Genomic DNA, 22,319 nt, shown 5'->3' with positions numbered 1-22,319 from the left:
TATGAGCGGAGATCATGAAGTTCTGTCGAAGGCGAAAATCACGTGATTACTCGAAATATATATTCAAGCAATATGCTCCAGCTTTAACTTCCTTCTAGAAGAAACATTTGGCATCTGTGAAGCTCAGAAAAGTTTATTATGAATTCTGATGCTAGTTGCGGACCATCAAGTGCACTAAGCAACTTGTCGAAATATACCGACAGGGATCAGACTCTTCAAAAGGAGTTTGTCAATAGCCATCCTGGAACATTTCACAAGACACAAGGGTTCAAGAGTAATGAAGGCATAGACAGACGACTAAATAACGATTTTCAGAGCTTTAATAATGGTGGTTACCATGAATTTCCAAGCCAGATGGTAAATCAGTTTAATCGACCGCCCGCCCTCAATCAACCTCGTCCTACCATGGTGGGGACACCTAGTCATGGAGGCTGGGTGCAAGACTTTTCAGATTTGTCGCTTGATAGTGGGGCTCAACATGCTAGCCGCAATTTCCATCAACAGCAACAAATGTCAGAAGGCTGGCATCAACAATTTTTAAATCAACAAAGCCAAAATCGACAAGCTCAACTGCTTAGTCAACCGCAGGACTTACAAAATAGACATATGCAAAATGTGAATTCTAGCTTCTCTAGTGCCTATCCTTTGAATATGAGGACGAATTTGTCTACTCCATTAATACCACAAATGCTGTCCATGACAGAACATCAAGAAATTCATAAACTGGATTATGAGTCTACTAATTTCGAGAGTCATTTTGACCAGGTAGAAAAAGAACTCTTGGAAGCCGAAAAAGAGCAGCAACAACATCACGAAGAAATTACTACAGAAAATGATAAGGAAGAATTTGCGAGAGCTGCACAGAAAGTCCAAAGTTCAATGCTAAGCTCAAACACGTCAGCAGAAACAAGTAATAAGTTTCAAAATTCTAACTTCTTAAAATTAATGAATTCAATAAGTAACAGAGCTGTCGAACTTGAAGGAGATAAGCTAGTTGACTCCCAAAGTAGAGAAGATATTAGGGATCAGACACACGATTTGCAGCAAGAACTGTTAGATCATCTGGTGTCTGCTCAAGAAAATCAAACAATGAAAGTAAACAGTTTGAATTCACATCATAATACAGTAGAACAGCCGTACCAAAATTCTACGGCTGCCTCCGGTCGTCAACAATGGCGTGAAGAAAATATCAACCATCTACCAGATCCTCTTGCACATATTAGAGATGGGGATCTTGCACATATATCGAATCCACTTCAAGCTGCTAAGATAATCAGTGGTGATCAGGTGAAAAATAGAGATTGGATGGAAGATGAATCTTGGTTCCAAAAGAGAGATTCGCGTAGCCCACTTCAAAATGAGCGTAATTCCATACTCGCAGATGAATGGCAAGAAATGTATGATGATTATAGGCATGATGACGACTAGCGGTAATTATTGATATAAACGACTTTCCTTGTAATAAAAGATAACTACGTAATTGTGCTTGTAAGCTGAGAATCTTCTCGGATTAACCGAAATAGCTAAAAATGAGTTTCTACTCGGATTAACTGGAACTTACACTGATAGCTTCTCTTTGCACCCATAGACACATTATATTGCTTCGCAATAAAAGCGTCGTTATGCTGAAACTAATCTAAGACAGGTAATGACATCCTTCTCCTCATGATGACATTAAAACTCCTGCATTGCTTTTAAAATATTTTCACCACTAAATCTTACTATTTACGCGTAGGATGAGAGACGTCCGGTGATACGACCACCTAACAAGGTCATGACAATAAAAGAAACTATTGAGCTATCGATGTAAACATAAAACACTCTGAATGTAGACGGTTGCTACGGTTGACATCCTGTAAAACTCGTAATGAAGCAAAAAGAAAGTTGAAGATTCCGTTTCTTGTTACTTCCGAGCAAGCCCGTTCAAGGTTCTTCTTTTCTCTCGTTCCTTTTTCTCAATCTTGGCTATTGGTAAAACCAATTAGAGCAAGAGGATGGTCCTAAATTCCTGTTGAATGTTGGGCCGACCCCTGGGTCGAATTCTTTCGAACAGAGCAAGCGATGATCCGGACCCGAGGGTTCTGCCGGACCAACTCAAAATTTGAACGCTCGTGACCGTAATGTTGCAGAGATTCACAGTTTGTATGAAGTAATTAGGGGCCACCGATATCTATATAAGACGAGAATGCCCACCCTATCATCAGAAGTTTTGAGGGTATACGTACAACAATTCAATTATATCATACACAAAGATGACTACACAGAGCGCATACAAGATTGAGAAACCATTTAAGATCAGTATCATTGGATCTGGTAATTGGGGAACTGCCGTTGCTAAGCTTGTTGCTGAAAACACCGCAGAGAAGTCTGATGTGTTCCAAAAAGAAGTTCAAATGTGGGTTTATGAAGAGAATATAGATGGAGAAAAGTTGACTGAAATAATAAATTCTAAGCATGAGAATGTGAAGTATTTACCTGGTATCAAATTGCCAGAGAATTTGATTGCTAATCCTGACATTGTTGACACAGTCCGTGACTCAGATCTCCTTGTGTTCAATATTCCACATCAATTTTTACCTTCTATTTGTAAACAATTGGTTGGTCATGTTAATAAGAACGTCAGAGCTATCTCTTGTCTTAAAGGATTAGAGGTTGGTCCTCACGGGTGCAAATTATTGTCGCAGGCCATTACGGATACGTTAGGTGTATATTGTGGTGTCCTTAGTGGTGCCAATATTGCAACTGAGGTTGCTAAGCAAAGATGGTCTGAAACCTCAATTGCTTATACACTTCCAGATGACTTCAGAGGCCAAGGTAAAGATATCGATGAATATATTTTGAAGAAGGCTTTCCACAGACCATACTTCCATGTCAAGGTCATTGATGATGTCATTGGTGCTTCTTATGCGGGTGCTTTAAAAAATGTTGTGGCAATTGCAGCCGGTCTTGTTGATGGTATTGGCTGGGGTGACAACGCTAAAGCAGCTGTCATGAGAATTGGTATCAAGGAGATTATCCACTTCGCATCGTACTACGAGAAGTTTGGAATCAAATCCAAAATACCCCCGAATCCAACAACATTTACAGAAGAAAGTGCCGGTGTTGCCGATTTGATAACCACTTGTTCTGGAGGTAGAAATGTGAAGGTTGCGAAATACATGGTTGAACATAACGTTGATGCATGGGAAGCAGAAAAGATCCTTTTGAACGGTCAATCATCTCAAGGTATCATAACTGCCAAGGAAGTACATGAGTTATTAGAAAGCTTTAACTTAAGGAATGAATTCCCATTGTTTGATGCAACATACAGGGTCATTTACGAAAACTTAGATGTACAAGAACTCCCACACATTTTGGAGGATTGCACCCATTGAATATTGCTCATCATTTTATTTATGTCTTTTTATAGAAGTAATTAGTTAACTGTGGGACTTAATAGAGAGATATTCGTATTTTTGAATTGGCTCAACGTTGTAAGATTTAAAGTAGGACTTCCCTTTGTATTAGTAACTCTTATACACATTCTCAATTTTTTTTGAGCTTCAAATCATTACATAAGTATTACGTGATAATTGGGACTCCATGGGTTTTTCATTATGCCACGCTTACAATCATCATCCAACGTATACTTAGATACTCCAGATCAACATGCGACGAATTGGAATTCTAGGATGAATACAAATATTAAGGCACGAGTCGATGCTGTGAACGAGTTAGGAAGGAGTACCTTAGAATGGTATCATCAACAAAGCAAAATTAGAAAAATCATAATCATTTTTCTAATCACGATAGGATTCGTTTTCTTTATACTCGTGTTGATATTCCATAATCGTCTTATAAAACAGCTAGTGGTAATTTCGGACAAGTTGGAGAAGCTAAGATATGGAAGGCTTTTATTATTTTCTCTTGTATTCATAGTTGGGTTTCCTCCGTTAATCGGGTTCACTCCTTTATCCATGCTAACTGGAATGGTGTATGGGTTCCCTAATGGCTGGTTTCTTTTAGCTTCTGCCTCGATATCCGGTTCCTTGTGTTCCTTTATCGTTTTCAGGTATATACTTCAGGAGCAAGCTAGAAAGTTTATGAATTATCATGAAATGTTTCGAGCTTTTGCAGAAATTCTACGTGATGATTCATCTCTCTTCCTACTCATATTGATAAGATTATGCCCCTTACCATATTCCTTATCAAATGGAGCTTTGGCCGCCATACCAGAATTACCTACTTTAACTTATTTGTTAGCTTCTGTTATTACATCACCAAAATTTTTAATTCATATTTTCGTTGGATATAAGTTAAAAGAGTTAGGAGATATCTCCAAATCAAAATCCACGAAAATAATTGACATGCTTAGTATTATAATGGCTGGTGTTGCCGCTTCCTTGACAACTTATTTTATTTATAACAAAATGAAGAGAAAATTACGCAGTTATCATAGCTCGAATGGTCCTAACCAAGAGAGGTATGAACAAATGATATTCGGTAACTTTGACGATGATTTAGAGTCCGGCAACAACGTCGAGCTCAATTCTGCAGATTATGATGTAGATAATTTTATAATTGAGGACGATGGTGATATATTGAACCCCGACGAAAGCAGTCCTCCATCCCACAGTCCTGACAAAATGAGCACAGATCCCGTTGACCCCAGCTCCAAAAAGAACTCTAGTCTTGCCTGACTCATGGAAATTGAGAAAGTAAGATGATTTTAGAACTTACGATAAACATCATGACAGTACATAAATATTGTATCTATTTTATTTATACAAATATATCTGAATTTAGCAGACTTACATCGAAAGAATTGATTGTCAGTCGATTAATCAACATACATTATTTTTGTCCTTCGCTTTTCAACTTTGTCCTGTGACAGTAGTCCACCAGTTCTCAAGTTTCCATCAGCAGCTTTATAAACTTGCTCGCCGTTGATAATTCGTTGTGCGTCAGCTTCACAAAAGATGGTTTCATTAATAAGGAAATAGTCCTCGTTGATTTTATTGTGACATCGAGAACAAGCTAAACAATGTAAATGCCATTTCTGCTCCAACTCATTTTCGATGCACTCGCCTTCAATTCCTTGGTGACATTTCGAACAAAGGGTATTATTTAGCGAGTGATAATGTTGGTGGCAATAAGGCCTATCTTCAATAACGTAACAATGTACTTTCTTGCTGAATATTATTCCACAGTTTTCAAAAGAGCAGGAGAAACATTTCCTATGCCATTGACCATTAAGATTAGATGTTTTTGAGTATATTGACTTCTCTGAGCCCTTTGCCAAAGCTGAAACTTCTTCATGACACTTTCTACAAGGGCCCTGTCCAGGTGGATAGATAAAAGGTTCATTAATCGAGGCAGCCATACCTTTTTCAATAAATTGACCATCCTCACCACCTTCATCAGCTTTATGCATTCTAATATTAAGGCCCTTAAGCTCTTCTTCCACTTCATGTTTCTTTGGACTTAAAGGCTGAATACTTTCATCGACAAACTTTGGTGAATCGGAAATCTTGGACATCGACGGTGTAGTTTGTAGTTTGGATCTCTCCTGCTCTAATTCCAGAGCGTTTTCTTCATGATTATTGAAATACTTAGCACCCTGAGCCGACTTTGATGGTTCTGGGGAATTCAGATCAAACATATAATCCGTAACTTTGTCAGGTGATGTAGGATATGGTAATTGGGGTTTGGAAGTCTGCTCTTCGGTTGTATCTTCAATGTTAAATGTAGGAATTGGACTGTCCAAAATTTTTGGGGATGAAGGAAACGGAAGTTCTTTGGTAGCTTTAGTTGGGGATATGTTTGTCGTTCCTTTTATGTTATCAAGCTGTCGCTGAAGATCCTCTTCGATCTCATCTGCTTCCTCATCATCGCTATACCTTTTTAGTTCCTTTGAGATGATAGAACTTACCGTTGAAAATTGACTCAGACGATCAAAAGCTTTGACTCTTAAGTGAGAATTTCCATCTATAAGTTCGCTTGAATCTATATGCCCATAGTCATTTTGCAGGGCAAAACTGTCAAACTGAGGCTTTCCCAATCCTAGTTCCGAAGGTGACATATTAGGCAATGGCGGAGAGAATGCGCCATTAGAAGCTGGAGACTTTGGAATGTAATTCTTATGATCTTCGATATCTTTCTTAAAGTCAAAGAGAGCAGACGATAGTCTCTGATTTTGTCTTTGAGGAAATTTTTCGGTCTTAGATTTTTGCACTCGAGGGTCAAACGGTATTGAATTCAGGTTTTCGATATTACGAGATGAAATGTTTTGCTCTGATTGCGCCATAGGTAACCCTCTATTGAATCCTTGCTTGTCACTTGTGGCACTCTTGGGCCATTTTTGCCCACGTTGATGGCTATTATAAGAATCGAGAGGAGCCGAATGTATTGTTGGTGGATTATTGTCCTGTTGTCTTGAGCCGCTTTTAAACTGGTTGTACTGCACTTTTTGCATATTCAATTGCAAATTTTTGGGGTTCTTCTTCCCTGCAGCCCATTCAACATTCTCATAGTTCTTATGATCATTGTATGGCGAAAAAGAATTGAGCTGCTGAGCGGTAGCTTTTTGACTGAAGTTGAGAGAATCTGGAGATATGGCCCTACTTCCTTCTCCACTACTAATGTAATTTCCAGAAGAACCAGAGAAAAGTCTGTCAGTATGATCTATATCAGATTGAATATCTGAAGCCGACAGTTTGGCACTATCAGAGCCAGATGAAAATCCACGACGAGTTCCATTATCTTTAGAAATAAGCTCATTGTTAGCCCCATTTAATAGAGATTGCAGGCTACCAAATTTAGAAAACTCGTTTGTTGATTTTGATGTCTGCCTTGGGCGAGAGTATGGATCATTTGCTCTTATGCTACGACTTCCGTTCAGCGAGTGGGAAGAAGCAGATGAATTTGATGAAGAAGACTTGGGTGGCGTGGGGTAATTGTCACCTTGAAATCGCCTAATCTGAGGTCCGGTTGTTGCTTGAGCTTGATCCAAGCCCTTTAAGTTAACATCGAAGCCAGCTCTCTCATAGACACCTCTATATCTGTGATCTGTTCGAAGTGGTGGAAATGCAGATTCTGGTACCCTAGGACTGGCATCCGACCTTTGAAAAGTAGAAGGTGTGTAAATTCTTTCCATGAATTGGTATATTAAAAATTGTTTATGCCGTAGTTGAGGATTTTGAAAAGAATTGCTGAAATATTGATTAACAATCTTCTGCTTTACCGATTATTAGGTTGATTGCTGCTTTTAAAAGCTTAATAAAGTTTCCCTTCTTGAACGCAATAATAAACAAAACAATGCCCTTCTTCTGACTGTATCGTCTAGTGTACTGGTCCTCTGTAGTAAATATATATTTCGTCGGGTACTAACCAAAATTGTATTCTACCTGGGCATTGTTTCTCTTTCGAGCAATTGCAAAAAGCAAAAAATATCAAAACGCGTATGTCGCCAAAAAGTGAATGTCGCTAATATGGGACGACATACCAATATCACTAAAGCACTTTTATTGCTGTGTTATGAGGGATTCATTGATAATATTGATGAATAATTGATATGGCATGGATAATTTGTACACAGCGCTATCGTTGGCGATGATAGCTAGAAGGAGATTCGTGATATTGACGAATAGCTCTGATCATTTGATAGAACATTTCCGTCGTTTCGTTTTACAACCATGCAATTTCAACGTAGATGATATTTGCGAACTTGACTTGATGAAAGAATTTAAAGGTGTTTCTGAAGGAGATTTTATACGATCAATGGTGGTCGATAACATATTCAAAAAAGTGATAATATGGAGGAATATGCTGAAACTAAACAGGTCAGAACAAAGGAGATTATATGAATTTCTTCTCAAGCTTGATTGTTATGACACTAACAGCTCTGTTGACAAGGATTTTTCTGTTGAACTTGATGGACGGCGTTACAAGAAGCCAGACTTGTTTGTTATAGTTCCTGTCATAACTGATAATTGTACTTTCATGTATGAGTACTTGAAGGAAAGGTTCTGGTTTTCTACCTATTACCGTTCTGAATCTTCAGAAGAAAACAAAGAAATAGACAGTTCTGACTTTGTACAGCGCATTGGGCAGTTGCGTAAGAAGTTTCCCGATGTATACGTTGCTCCAGATGTTGAAAGGTACATCTATTCGTTAATTGTTCACATAAGGTGCCACAGATTATGTTCTGTCGCCCCTAAGAGTGCTAGGATAACTACAAGGGCCATCCAAGATGTTACTTTGCTCAGTAGAGTCCTAGTTGCTTTTCAGAACTATGGTGGGAATGAAAAACTCTTTGTAACTCCGCTTTACGCAAAATTGGCAATGAAAAAGGTTGGCTATTGGCTTGTTACTTGGGAACTGTCCAAATTTGCAGGGCTCAATAAAGACACTGATGAGGAAAAGAGATTGGAAATTAGCATGCTTACAGGAGACTGGATCGGAAGTGACTGGAAATATGTCAAGGCTTATTTCAAACAGAGTAGGAGCCGGCCAGATCCTTCAACTCCTACTGGACTTACGAATACGATTGTAGAGGATGCAATCGCTACGGTAGAGCCACCATTGTAAATAGCAATCTTATATAATGTTGCAGTAATAATCTATATAAAATTTTTGAAGCGAATATCGTGGCTACTACGTTGGCAACTTGCTTCTCACTTGATCTAGTTTGATTGTACGTTTGATCATTGGTATATCCATTTTCGAATTTGATTACATAAGCCGTCGTCCTCGCCCGGATTGCGGATCCAGAAAAGTCAACATCGTTGATTAACTAGAGAGGCACTTAGGGATTACGTCAATTGTCATTAATTCTATATAACCACAGGTTCATCAATCGACCATTTGTTCATTCTTCAGTTTTGCTATTGAGATATAGAAGAGATTTGGAAAAAAAAAAAAGAACAATTAAGAGATTTTTGAGATTCGTTTAATCGATTTGCTGTTCATATAGAAGTTTGATTAGAGAATTAAAAAATGTCGAATGATATTCCAATTGATTTCACAGAGTTGACCCAGTTAACCCAGCTAGGTATTCTGCCTTCTTCTTTGGATTTCAAATCTACTACATTAGAGTCAGATAACTATGTCTGTGTTAGAGAAACTGGAAGTAACGGTAATACTGTTGCTATAGTGAACTTGAAAAACAATAATGAAGTTATTCGTAAAAATATGAGTGCTGATAGTGCGATCATGCATCCACATGAGTTTGTTATCTCGTTAAGAGCGAATGGCACTACTCTTCAGATCTTTAATTTAGGTTCTAAACAGAGATTAAAGTCATTTACCATGGACCAACCAGTTGTTTATTGGAAGTGGTTAAATGATCAGTACTTGGGTTTGGTGACTGGAAGCTCTATATACTATTGGGATATTTTTGACGGGTCAAACAATGGACCCATCAAATTAACGGATAGACATCACACCCTCAACAATAACCAAATCATAAACTTTGTTGCTGAACCAAGTTTGAATTGGTTTGCTGTCACAGGAATTGCCCAGGAAGATTCACGTATAGCTGGGCATGTCCAGTTGTATTCCAAGAGCCGTAATGTCTCTCAGGCCATTGAAGGACATGTTTCAAAGTTTGCTTCAATTACACTAAGTGGAGCTATCCAACCCACAAAAGTTTTTTGTGTAGGGAACAAGAATGCTCAGGGACAGGGCCATTTACATATAATCGAAATTGATCATGTCGATGGTAATCCTCCCTTCTCCAAGAAATCGGTTGATATTTTTTTTCCACCAGATGCAGCCAATGACTTTCCGATCAGTTTACAAGCATCTGACAAATATGGTATAATCTATATCTTAACTAAGTATGGGTTCATTCACTTATATGACATGGAGACAGGAGCAAACTTGTTTGTAAACAGAATCACTGCCGATCCTGTTTTCACAGCTGCTCCTTATAATGATGGCACAGGTATCGTCACAATAAACAAGTCTGGTCAAGTTTTGAGCGTCGAAATAGCTAAAGATAAGATTATCCCTTACGTTTTAGAAAAGTTATCCAATGTTTCTTTGGCATTGTCGTTGTCATCTAGGGGGGGATTTCCTGGAGCTGAAAACTTGTTTACTCAACAGTTTCAGAATTTCTTAAACCAAGGTGATTACGGAAATGCAGCTAGGGTTGCCGCGTCTTCTGAACAACTTCGTACGCAGGATACGATAAACAAATTAAAGCATATCACTCCTCAGCCGGGTCAGATTTCCCCAATTTTGCAATATTTTTCTACATTGTTGGATAGAGGAAGCTTAAATAAGTATGAGTCAATTGAATTGGCAAAGCCTGTATTGCAGCAAGATCGTAAGCCATTGTTTGAGAAATGGTTAAAGGAAGATAAATTAACTTCTTCTGAGGAATTGGGTGACATCGTAAAATCATACAATGACACTGCGTTGGCCTTGGCAGTTTACATCAGAGCAAATGTTAATATCAAAGTCGTTTCTTGTCTTGCTGAATTGGGCCAATTTGACAAGATCTTACCATATTGTCAAAAGGTAGGCTATAGTCCAGATTACACTAACCTAATTCAAAACTTGGTTCGCGTGAACCCAGATAAAGCAAGCGAATTTGCTACTTCTTTATTGTCAAGCCCTGATATTAATTTAAATATTGAAAATATCGCAGACTTATTCTTCTCACAAAACTACATTCAGCAGGGAACGGCATTTTTGTTAGATGCTCTTAAAGGTGATTCACCTGCCGAAGGTCATTTGCAGACGAAAGTTTTGGAGATCAATTTGATCCATGCTCCACAAGTTGCAGATGCCATTTTAGGCAACAATATGTTCAGTCATTATGACAAGCCTTCTATCGGTAAGCTTTGTGAAAAGTCAGGATTATTCCAAAGAGCATTAGAACATTACGATGATATGAAAGATATAAAGAGAGTTATCGTTCACACCAATGTATTACCTAACGATTGGTTGGTTTCTTATTTTGGTCAATTGAACGTTCAGCAATCCGTTGCTTGCTTAAAAGAGTTGTTGAGTAGTAACATGCAGCAAAATTTACAAGTGGTAATCCAAGTAGCAACTAAATATTCTGATTTAATTGGTCCTTTAAACTTAATTAAATTATTTGAAGAGTTTAAATGTGTCGAAGGTGAATATTATTACTTGTCTTCTATTGTTAATTTGACTCAGGAGCCGGATGTTGTATTGAAGTATATTCAAGCTGCTGCCAAGATGAATCAAACTAAAGAAATCGAAAGAGTAGTTAGGGATAACAATGTTTACAATGGTGAAAAAGTAAAGAATTTTTTGAAAGAGTTTAAATTGGAGGACCAATTGCCATTGATTATTGTTTGTGATAGGTTCAATTTCGTTCATGATTTAATCTTGTACTTGTATAAGAATCAATACTTCAAATTCATTGAAGTATATGTTCAGTCTGTCAATCCGGCGAATACTCCTCAGGTCGTTGCAGGCTTATTGGACGTTGATTGTGACGAAAATATAATCAAAAATTTACTCATGACAGTTTTAGGTAGAGTTCCTATTAAGGAATTGGTCTCAGAGGTGGAGAAGAGAAACAGACTTAAAATCTTGCTCCCATTCTTAGAGAAAACATTAGAAGGAGGATCAAACGATCAGGAAGTGTATAATACATTGGCTAAGATCTACATTGATTCCAACAATTCACCTGAGAAATTTTTGCAAGAAAATGATATTTATGATACCTTAGTCGTTGGTAAATACTGTGAGAAGAGGGATCCGTACTTGGCTTACATTGCATATTCCAAAGGTGGCAATGATGATGAACTTATAAATATAACCAATGAAAATAAAATGTATAAATATCAAGCAAGATACTTGCTTGCGAAGTCAGATTTCGGTTTATGGAATAAGGTGTTGTCCCTGGATAACGTTCACAGACGCCAGTTGATCGATCAAGTCATTTCTACTGGTATTCCTGATTTGGATGACCCTGAACCAATTTCTGTCACTGTGAAGGCGTTTATGGAAAACGATCTCCCACAAGAATTGATCGAATTACTTGAAAAGATTATTTTGGAGCCTTCACCTTTTAATGATAATACTTCTTTGCAAGGGTTGCTTATTTTGACGGCTATCAAGGCCGATAGCTCAAGAGTGATGAACTACATTGAGAAGTTGGACAAATATGATCCTAATGAAATCGCCCCTTTGTGTATTGACAATCAATTGTATGAGGAAGCTTTTGAAGTTTACGACAGGTTTGAAATGAGATCAGAAGCTATGAAGGTATTGTCTGAAGATATCATGTCTTTAGACAGAGCTGAACAATATGCTGAGAAGTACGATTTATCAGAGTTATGGTATCAATTGGGTACTGCTCAGTTGAATGGTTTGCGTATCCCTGAAGCAATTGACTCCTATGTTAAGTCAAAGAACCCTGAAAACTATGAACAAGTAATTGAGATTGCCGAGCATGGAGGTAAGGAAGAAGAGTTAATTTCTTTCTTGTCTATGGCAAGAGAAACTTTGAGAGAGCCTTCTGTTGATGGTGCTTTAATTAACGCTTATGCAAGTTTGGGCAAGTTAGACGAAATCGAGAAATTTGTTAATGGTCCAAATGTTGCTGATTTGGAAGAAATTGGTGATAAATTATTTGAAGCAAAGAACTATAAGGCTGCAAAGATTTTGTATTCGAATGTATCTAAATATTCAAAGCTTGCCACTACTTTAGTTTACCTTGGAGATTATCAAGGTGCTGTTGATTGCGCTAGAAAGGCATCAAACACACAAGTGTGGAAACAAGTCAATAGCGCCTGTATCGAAAACAAAGAATTTAGACTTGCTCAAATTTGTGGTTTGAATTTGATTGTGGATGCAGAGGAGTTGCCAGAATTGGTACATACATACGAGCAAAACGGCTACTTTAATGAAGTAATTGCACTTTTTGAAAGCGGCTTAGGTTTAGAGAGAGCCCATATGGGAATGTTCACAGAATTGGCTATTTTGTACTGTAAATATAGTCCCGAAAAGGTTATGGAGCACTTGAAATTATTTTGGTCTAGGATCAACATTCCAAAGGTCTTGACAGCGTGTGAAGAAGCTCATTTATATCCGGAGTTGATTTTCTTGTATTGTCACTATGATGAATGGGATAATGCGGCATTAACAATGATTGAAAAATCAGAAGTTGCATTTGACCACTCTTCCTTCAAGGAGATCATTGTAAAGGCCCCAAACTTGGAAATCTACTACAAAGCTATCAACTTTTATATGAATGAACACCCTTCCTTATTGGTTGATTTGTTGTCAGTTTTGACTCCGAAATTGGATTTGCCGAGAGTTGTTAGAATGTTCGTGAAATCTGACAATTTACCCATGATCAAATCATTCTTAATATCTGTACTTGAGAAGAATAACTCTGTTGTCAATTCTGCTTATCATGATTTATTAATAGAAGAGGAAGACTATAAATCATTGAGGTCATCAATTGAAAATGAATCAAATAATAGATTCAATAAATTAGATTTGGCTGAAAGGCTTGAGAATCATGATTTAATTTTCTTCAGACAAATCTCTGCAACTTTATTCTCTAAAGAGAAGAAGTTTGCAAAGGCAATTTCTATTTTGAAAAATGACAAGTTGTGGTCAGACTTGATTAAAACTGCTGCCCTTTCGAAATCTACAAAGATCGCCCATGATCTTTTGGATTACTTTGTTGAGACTGGTAACCACGAATGCTTTGTCGCATTATTATATACTTGCTATGAATACGTTGAGTATGACTATGTTCTTGAGGCTTCTTGGTTACACAACTTAGGAAATTTCATCAAGCCGTATGAAATTTCAGTTGCTTATGAAACTCACAAAAAGACGAATGAGCTTTATGAGGATTTGAAGAAGAGGAGAAAGGCCGAGAAGAAGGAGGAAGAGACGCCAATTGGTCAGCCTTTGATGATCACCAATGGCTCAATTGCTCAAAATATGACAGGAATTGGATATCAACCAACCGGAGCCGGGTTTGGAAACGCTTTTTAAGCAAATACTAGACTCTTGGACGAAGGCAATAGAATAACGATCGAAATTTTACACTTGCTTCTCAATAGAACTTCAAGTTTGTTTTTCTATAATTTTTATATTTTTTTTTACCAATTTGATTAAAATATGTTTCTTTTAAAGTTAATAAAATGCTGTTACAAGATACTCTGCTCCGAAAAATATTGTATTAGTTTGTGAAGATTATCAATTAAGTCATTAAATGTGCAATTCAGAAGCATTGCTTCTCCCGTAAGTATCTGTTCTTTAAGGTGTTCATAGCCTGTCTCGATTCTAATATCAGCTTCTTCGATAAAGTCTATAGAGCAGTTTAAACTTATCTTAAGGTAACCTAACAATCCAGACCTTCGGGCATGAAGCAAAATAGTAACGCTCTGACATTGTAGATCCTTTTCTATTTTCTGAACTTCTTTGAATGAAACACCTATCAAGTTGAGTACATCGTGCTTATATTGTAGTTTTGTCAAAAAGGTTCTGACGTTCTTTGCGAGATCGTAAACGCCATTGTCCTGATCATCTTGTAATAGCGAACTTTCGAATTGTGCTAATGGAACGTAAACAGGCAATGTGTGTTTATATACTCTCCATTTCGTAATGATTTGCTCGTCTTTCAGCATATATGGTATCTTTTTTATAATAATATAATGCGGAGTGACATACTTCTTGTGGAAGTGAGACAAGATGTCAAATCTAAGACCCATTATTCGATCATCATCCCCAAACATATATTCATTCAAAGGAAAGGCAGTTATTCCGGCAAAACGGAATATATTTTCATATAGTATGCTCTCTTTCAAATCCACTAACTTCTTGGCTCTTTCCAAGGCTTCTAGCTTCAGTTTATTCACTGGTTTCTTCTTTCCTTCATTCAGTGTTTCAAAAAATTTACTTATGGATTCATCGAAACGATCATGCTGTGAAACACTTGGGATAGCCTCTATTTCATCAACGTTATATTCTTGTTCTTTCTGATGCTCTGTACTTTCATGTGCTCCTTCAACATCAAGCAGTCTCACTTCGTTTAGCAAATTCTCCTGTGTTTTCTTAAGTTCCTCTATTTCTGAACGTAGGGCAATGATATCTCCTTCAATGTCTTGAGTTTCTTGATCTATATGGCCATTATTCATATTACTTAATGAGAAATGATATATATCTCTCTTTGTTTACCTTTTGAGTAAATTTTATTTGTATTTTGAGGATTTTTTAGATTGAATCATCACGTCTAAATAAACCTATAAGTATTCAATATAGCCGATCGACACAGTACAATGAATGACAAGTTTTCCAACTTGTATTATTCTCCTGATTACAGATCTGGTATCGATGCTTTGACTAGACAATCTTTAAGATCAATTCAGCAGGTTCATGAATTGCGGAGTCTAATTTTCAAATATATGAATTACTATCATACAAACAGTGCGTTGTTAAATAAGGTAGTCGCTGATACATTAACATCTGAGAGCTCCTTAAAGCCATACGCCTCTGAAAAAGTGAGAAATAACCCTGTGAAGAATGGAAGGTCAGTCTCTGGTCTGGTTCGTGTCGACCAAGAGAACATGCTGAAAGATAAACACGACCACAAGTTCGACTCAATGGCCACTGCTTTCGATTCTTTTCTTCAAAGAGTATCCGAGGAATCAGCAGTCATGGAAAGATTGGCGATGGCTATTGATGTGGAAGTTTTAGAACGAATATCTACCTTTATCAAAGTTTATGAACCACAGGTTAGGACTAGCTTGGATCGTTTTGAAGAGCTTCTTGACGACTACAATGATTCTTATGCAGAAATAGAAGATCTCAGAGTAAAATATGCTGACGCTTTACAAAGGAAAGAGTTCGAGAAAAGTCATCGAAACTCTGACCAACTTGAACCTCAGAGTAGCAATAGATCAACAACTTCTGGCAATGAACTGGACGACGATTACAATGATTCGTATGCTGATAGTGAGAAGTCTTTTGGCCATGAAGTCAGTCGCCCAGAACTTGACTTTCCGCTCCATCTAGGCCCTGTAACGTTTTCTAACGAGGACCAGTTTTCTAGGTTTTTGAACAAAATGATATCAAATATAACGACAGTTAAAAGAAAGCTTCCAATCCCTGGTTATCGTAACGAAATATTTAGCAGTGAACAAATTTGTGAATATTTAAAGAGAGAGAGGCCCAACGGCTTAGTTCCTGCGAGAGCAAACCTTGAGAAGTTCGGTCAAGGCTTGATTGATTTAAACCTAATGATTGGTACTGGTATCTTGGGCTCCAGGAAATTTAAAAGTGAATCAATGTTTTTCGAATGGTCTGACTTGTCGCTTTTTGTATCAAACTACTCGAAAACTGAGACCATTCCTGAGCTAGAGAACTCACAGTCTAACAGATCCTTTTCAGAGCAAAAATCACATATAGATCAGCAAGGCGTGAACGATTTCGCTCAAAATGCTTCTAAAAAGTTTAATGGCTTATTTAGTAGTATGAAATTATCATTAAAAAAAAATTCCATAACATTAGACGAACTTGAAGACAAATACACTAAAGCTTATATTAAAATGAACAATTTGAAGCGTTTATTGGATTTAGAAATATCTAATAAAACTCAGATGTTTGAACGCTTTGAAAAATTGAAGATAGATCTATTTTATCAAAGCTTGGCAAAGGTTCTGGAGGTGATTTATAATTTCTCATTGAAAGTGTCTACTCATCTTCATTCAGTTGCTGTGAGTTTCAAGGATTTGGACCCCAAAATTTTTCTGAGGGACTTTGATGACCTCGTTGAAAACTTTTCCACTGGTATTTATTTTCCGTCGACTGTTTCACCCTATAACTTAACTCGAAAGCGTTTAAGTACCAATCAGACTAATAATTCGTACCAAAACTTGAAGTTTCAATTTAATTTGTACAAGGACATCACACTACAACCGCTTCATCATGAAAAAAATTCAAATCAGCTTTTAAGCTTGTATTCGGCTCCTGAATTTCTCTATTCTGTCCTTCAATTGATAAATGAAACTACAGATCCTGAGACGGATACCTCGAAGTTCTGGCTAATGCCTTTAGATCATCAAAAGAACTGGATTCTTAAACAGTCTATTATCAATTTAACAAAGGATTATCGACCAACTGACTCTATCAATGTGAGCAACGAATACGAGTTACATATGGATATATTAAATGAGATCTTGGAACTTATCTCTAAAGAACTGACGCAGTCCTTGATTAATTTTTTGAAGAATTGGTTATTAGAGATCGGTGACTCTGTTATTCCCTGTGCCGTTTTTGATACCATTGTTCGCTCTTATTCTAGTATCGAAAACGATGAAGACAAGAAAGTGGAACTTGTCAAGGTATTGAATACTATTCCTCGAAGCAATCTTTGTTCCCTCATAATGATATTAGAACATATTTGTCGTATTTTTGATGACCTTTCAGAATTACCAGCATATGGGTATTCTGATGAACTTATTGAAGACTTATTGGAGCCAAATGATATCGAGTCACTAAGGAGAACATCTAGTATTTTGAATGCAATGGACCAGATTGGTGCTGTTCCGTTTCTCCATTTGATTTTAAGACCTTCGCTGGTGAAAAATTCTAACGGTTTTAGACCCCCCTTAGAATTATATAACAATGTTCTCAGTGACCTTCTTGATGTACAATTGCGCTCTAAACTATTCAAGGCTCTCCTTTCGAAGGAAAAGTCCTATAAGTCGAAATTAGAAAAGGAAAAGAACATTCAGCTTCCAAAATTACAAAAGCAAAAAGAGCATACAAAGATAATATCGGCTACACCAAAACCACTAAGCTCGAGTCCTTACACTAGTCCACCTGGTACGAGTGATAGCTTTACTTTACGACCGTTTAGGACTGGAATCTCTCCTGCAGTTTCCCCAATAAGTTCTCCCCGCCATACTCCCAAGCATTCAATGGAAGTAGATCCACTGAGTGGAGGTGGCAATAATAATACAAGGTCCCGAAACAATAGTGCCTCGATTTTAAAAAAAAATATCGACGTGGAGTTTGAAGACAAACGTTAAAATATTTCTTCATGACAAAGTAATATACATGTGCATAATAGTGACGTAAATATAGTGTATGTGATGTAATTAAATAATGCTATTTCAACTTCCTGGTTCTCTAATATGCTTTCTGTCTACTCCTGTCATTGTGATTTTTTGCACCTTGTTTAACTTCTTCAATGCCACCGCTAATAGCATCAAAAATACTATGCAACTGCCCACAACAACAATTGAAAAGCTACCATTCTCTTCTTCGATAAAGTTCTCCAAATTCATGCCGTAAACAGATGCCACATATAATGCAAGCGCCATCGAAAGTAATCCAGTGGTAAATTTTAAACCCAAAAGCATAAGTTCGTTTCTATTTGAGTCCAACACAATATTAATGATTTCTTCACTTGTCTTGATCTGTGAAATTAAGTTTTCTACTCTTTGTACTATCTCATCGCTAGTTTTATAGTATGATTCCAAAAGCATCTCTACTTCTGCATGATTCGTTCCTGTTCTCGGTTTACCATTATAGGCATCAGTCAAATACAATTCATTTAATAAATCATCTTGCTCGAGAACGTCATCTAGTAAATCACGAACTAATCTGGCTTTCTGATGAAATTGGGTTATTTTTTTAGACTGGATAAGTAAGTAACGTAACTTCACTCTATCGATGGAACTATCAAGGCTACTTAAAATGTTATGCAAAACTGTAGAATGAACTTTAGACTCCGTACTGAGATTGGCAGTCACATCTACTAATATGGCTTCCAACGCTCGAAACTCATATGGCAACTCCAGATCACTCACAGTCTTCAATCTTCGATTTAAATCTTCAAGGAACAAACCTTGTGATTGTGAAACGTTCCTATCTCTTGGGCCTGTGAAGCTGTCGAATATTACAACCATATCATGCTTTATTAATGCTCTTATGTTTAAAAATGTCAAAAGAATCCCTCCTGTCCTTGTCATAATTGAGGGGACGATATCAACGTTGATACGGCTCGTGGGACTATGATGTCTTGAAATTTTTCTAAAATCTCTGGAAACAAGATTATGCTGCTTCATAAATTCCAGCCTTTTGAACTCTTTACCGTGACAGATAATATTTCCATCTTTATCAAATATCGTACACTTAAGATACCCACTATCTGGTACTTTTGGTGATCTGAGAGTCTTAGCTAGTAACACATCTCTAAAAGCATCAGACTCATACCATCTTCTAGAACTTCGTAAATTTCCTGCTATTCCAAACATCAGATGAGATGGAACTCGATAAAATGAAGATAGCATATTCAGCCTCCATAGGCGAAACATGTTCTGCTAAATATATTTAATACTAATACAGATACTTTACTTCAGGTCAGTTCAGGTTAAGAATTTTGACTGTTATCTTCATAAATGCGAATTATCAAATTTGAAAATTAACTTCTTTTGTTTACTTTTATGTTCTTAAGTTTCCAACGACTTAAGGAAGCATGAACGAACGAATAAACTCTGCGGAAGAACTAGAAGTATATGAAGAGGTGGGAAGAGGCGGATTTGGCGTAGTCTATCGAGGGATCGTTAAAAGCAATGAGACAGAAGTTGCAATTAAACAAATAGACTTGGAGAACGATCAAACAGATCTTCTTGAAATAAATAAAGAAATTCAGATAATTTCGGATTGCAGGTTATCTCAGATCACAAAATATTATGGATGTTTTGTTAGGCATTACAAGTTATGGGTAATAATGGAATATGTGAACGGAGGTTCGCTCTTTGATCTCTTAAAATCAGGGGCTATAAATGACGAGAGGACCATTCTGGGAATAATAAGGGAAGTTTTAGTAGCATTAGAGTATTTACATACTCAGGGGAAGATCCACAGAGATTTAAAGTCTCAGAATGTCTTGGTGAGCTCTCTAGGTGAAATCAAATTGACCGATTTTGGTGTTTCAACTCAACTAGCATCGAATTTTTCGAGAAGAAATACTACAGTAGGAACTCCCTATTGGATGGCACCCGAAGTCATTCTTAATAATAATGGTGGCCACAGCTACAAAGCCGACATCTGGTCGCTAGGCTGTCTTGCCTATGAGTTATTCACAGGAAAACCGCCACTTCAGAACCAATATTCGCCGATGCAGGCTTTGAGGCAGATATCAAAGTGCTATACTGATAACACATTCATTGATATCATTGATTTAGAGCATCTCGGCCTTTCGTCTAACTTTTCTCAGTTTTTGAGGAAATGTTTTATTGTGGATCCATCTGAGAGATATTCTGCAACTAAATTATTGAAGCAAGCATTCATCACTAAAAGCAATAATAAGTCAGCGAATAGTCATATTGCAAAGAGCTTGAAAAAACTCATAACTAGAAAGAAGCTATGGGATCAAGATCACCACGTACTGAAGCCCCATAATTGGTACATCCCTACAGAAGCATTTCAAAACCAAAAATATTGGCAAAATGAAGACGTAGATTCTGAGAAGACCATTCACTTCGATATCAGTCTGCTTGAGTCTCCAGCACCTTCTAAGTATCCATTGAGCCCAACGTCCTCCAAGACATCTTCAAACAGAGACACTTCGGAATCTCCACTAGCTCTTCCCGACCAAAGACCTCCCCTTAGATACAATTCAATTCTGAACCATTCCTCAAAAGGAGATGATTTCAAACAATATGTCAAAACGGATCTACGCCGAATTTTGAATAAAGTCTTCAACAAAATTGAGAGCAAGAACAATCTCAGTACTGAGCAATATGATCTCCTCGTTACAATGAACGACATTGTTCTTAGCTTGGTTTCTAATCTTCAAACGGAACAACAAGGTTCAACTCCGCAAGTTAAGTTGCTAGTTTGTCAGTACTTTAAATACTTTTTAAAGGAATTATCTAAGCCTAACGTCTCCAAGTCAAGAATAAGTCTTGCAAAATTGATTGTTCCATCGTGTTACTCCGTGAACAAAACTAAAGACGAAACTGCATTAAATACATTACGAACGAGATATCAGTCAGGCATTGATGAAATTGAACATAGTCTATTTGAATCATGGATAGACAAAATGAAAGAAAAATGGGATAGGCCTTGAGCATACATTATAATGAACTTCCTTTATACCAGCGCAGCTTTACCATTTTTACTTTATTATCTTCCATTTGCATCAATTCGAATATGTATTTTTATACTGTATATATGAATGATATATAATGAAATAAAAACACACGCCTATAACAGAGACCAGTCATATGGTGGAACCAACTAGTCCAGTTAAATGGAAAAGCTCTACTACCGAGCAGGTACAGATGGAAGGCGAATTATTCAAAGTCCAGTATACATTAAAAGATATTCATAAACTTTCAATCAACTCTATAAAGATTTCGCCAGATGGAAGCACATTTGCTACTTGCTCATCTGATTGCACAATTAAGGTCTTTAGACTCTCTGATGGGGAGCTTGTAACCGAGTTAAATGGACATACAAGAGGTATATCTGATCTCGAGTATTCGCCCATTAATCCTGACATTATAGCATCGTGTTCAGATGATTTAACTATAAGACTATGGTCAATAAAGAGATCTAAATGCATAAAAATCTTGAAAAAGCATACATATCATATCACAGCAATAAAGTTCAGTTCTAAAGGTAACGTCTTGATTAGTGGCTCTGCTGATGAAACCATTACAATATGGGATCTATCCTCGGGTAAATCTTTACGAACTTTGGCGGCGCATTCAGACCCTGTATCTTCGATCAGTTTGACGCCAGACAATTCAATTATAATCAGCTCCTCTTACGATGGGCTCATGCGACTTTTTGATCTAGAGACTGGGCAATGTCTAAAGACCCTTATATATAATAGTGCAAGTCATGGTACAGCAACGGCGTCTACAAATGAGGCTGTTAATTTTCCTGTGTCAAACACTGAAGTGTCGCCAAATGGAAAATATATCTTAAGTTCAAGCTTGGACGGTGTTATACGACTTTGGGATTACATGGAAAATAAGGTTATTAAGACATATTATGGTGAAAAAGATACACCCATAAGTACCAAGTTTATTTGCGGAGCGAAGTTTATTACGAAAACAAAGGAACCTAAAATTGTATCTGGAAGTGAACTGTCTGGCATATTGGTATGGGACGTTCAGTCGAAAGAGATTGTTTTTCAGTTTAAAGCCAAATCACCAGTTTTGCAAGTTGACATCTTCGATCAAGGCGGTATCCTAGTTTCATGTAGTACGGACGGTATTGTCAATGTACTAAACTTGAATTCCGTTTATAAGGACGAGCAGAACTCTGTATCATCAATGTCTACCTCACCACAACCTTAGATAAGTAGT

The 22,319-nt window shown here is 37.2% G+C and overlaps 11 protein-coding genes across 11 annotated transcripts; 8 read left to right on the top strand and 3 right to left on the bottom strand.

Annotated features, from left to right (window-relative positions):
• Positions 1–138: 138 nt before the first annotated feature.
• Positions 139–1,428, top strand: PRCAT00002292001 (uncharacterized protein; the record flags this gene model as incomplete). Its single annotated transcript, XM_062952142.1, has 1 exon — positions 139–1,428. The coding sequence occupies one exon, from the start codon at positions 139–141 to the stop codon at positions 1,426–1,428; it is 1,290 nt and encodes a 429-aa protein (XP_062809074.1).
• Positions 1,429–2,252: 824 nt separating this feature from the next.
• GPD2 (Gpd2p) lies at positions 2,253–3,374 on the top strand (the record flags this gene model as incomplete). The annotated part of the gene is made up of 1 exon (XM_062952141.1): positions 2,253–3,374. The coding sequence occupies one exon, from the start codon at positions 2,253–2,255 to the stop codon at positions 3,372–3,374; it is 1,122 nt and encodes a 373-aa protein (XP_062809073.1).
• Positions 3,375–3,596: 222 nt separating this feature from the next.
• Positions 3,597–4,679, top strand: PRCAT00002290001 (uncharacterized protein; the record flags this gene model as incomplete). The annotated part of the gene is made up of 1 exon (XM_062952140.1): positions 3,597–4,679. The coding sequence occupies one exon, from the start codon at positions 3,597–3,599 to the stop codon at positions 4,677–4,679; it is 1,083 nt and encodes a 360-aa protein (XP_062809072.1).
• Positions 4,680–4,819: 140 nt separating this feature from the next.
• PRCAT00002289001 (uncharacterized protein) lies at positions 4,820–7,135 on the bottom strand (the record flags this gene model as incomplete). The annotated part of the gene is made up of 1 exon (XM_062952139.1): positions 4,820–7,135. One exon carries the CDS (start codon positions 7,133–7,135, stop codon positions 4,820–4,822), a length of 2,316 nt encoding a protein of 771 aa, XP_062809071.1.
• Positions 7,136–7,557: 422 nt separating this feature from the next.
• On the top strand, positions 7,558–8,568 carry PRCAT00002288001 (uncharacterized protein; the record flags this gene model as incomplete). The annotated part of the gene is made up of 1 exon (XM_062952138.1): positions 7,558–8,568. The coding sequence occupies one exon, from the start codon at positions 7,558–7,560 to the stop codon at positions 8,566–8,568; it is 1,011 nt and encodes a 336-aa protein (XP_062809070.1).
• A 408-nt stretch (positions 8,569–8,976) lies between these two features.
• On the top strand, positions 8,977–13,980 carry CHC1 (clathrin heavy chain; the record flags this gene model as incomplete). Its single annotated transcript, XM_062952137.1, has 1 exon — positions 8,977–13,980. The coding sequence occupies one exon, from the start codon at positions 8,977–8,979 to the stop codon at positions 13,978–13,980; it is 5,004 nt and encodes a 1,667-aa protein (XP_062809069.1).
• A 155-nt stretch (positions 13,981–14,135) lies between these two features.
• CTF5 (Ctf5p) lies at positions 14,136–15,125 on the bottom strand (the record flags this gene model as incomplete). Its single annotated transcript, XM_062952136.1, has 1 exon — positions 14,136–15,125. The coding sequence occupies one exon, from the start codon at positions 15,123–15,125 to the stop codon at positions 14,136–14,138; it is 990 nt and encodes a 329-aa protein (XP_062809068.1).
• Positions 15,126–15,266: 141 nt separating this feature from the next.
• PRCAT00002285001 (uncharacterized protein) lies at positions 15,267–18,020 on the top strand (the record flags this gene model as incomplete). Its single annotated transcript, XM_062952135.1, has 1 exon — positions 15,267–18,020. One exon carries the CDS (start codon positions 15,267–15,269, stop codon positions 18,018–18,020), a length of 2,754 nt encoding a protein of 917 aa, XP_062809067.1.
• An 84-nt stretch (positions 18,021–18,104) lies between these two features.
• PRCAT00002284001 (uncharacterized protein) lies at positions 18,105–19,310 on the bottom strand (the record flags this gene model as incomplete). Its single annotated transcript, XM_062952134.1, has 1 exon — positions 18,105–19,310. One exon carries the CDS (start codon positions 19,308–19,310, stop codon positions 18,105–18,107), a length of 1,206 nt encoding a protein of 401 aa, XP_062809066.1.
• Positions 19,311–19,471: 161 nt separating this feature from the next.
• PRCAT00002283001 (uncharacterized protein) lies at positions 19,472–21,070 on the top strand (the record flags this gene model as incomplete). The annotated part of the gene is made up of 1 exon (XM_062952132.1): positions 19,472–21,070. One exon carries the CDS (start codon positions 19,472–19,474, stop codon positions 21,068–21,070), a length of 1,599 nt encoding a protein of 532 aa, XP_062809065.1.
• A 157-nt stretch (positions 21,071–21,227) lies between these two features.
• Positions 21,228–22,310, top strand: SWD3 (Swd3p; the record flags this gene model as incomplete). The annotated part of the gene is made up of 1 exon (XM_062952131.1): positions 21,228–22,310. One exon carries the CDS (start codon positions 21,228–21,230, stop codon positions 22,308–22,310), a length of 1,083 nt encoding a protein of 360 aa, XP_062809064.1.
• Positions 22,311–22,319: the final 9 nt, after the last annotated feature.

Source organism: Priceomyces carsonii (genome assembly GCF_900007245.1).
Source record: "Priceomyces carsonii strain CBS4050 genome assembly, scaffold: Debaryomyces_carsonii_scaffold_2, whole genome shotgun sequence".
In the NCBI taxonomy this organism is placed as follows: domain Eukaryota; kingdom Fungi; phylum Ascomycota; class Pichiomycetes; order Serinales; family Debaryomycetaceae; genus Priceomyces; species Priceomyces carsonii.
This window is presented reverse-complemented; position numbering and strand designations above follow the sequence as displayed.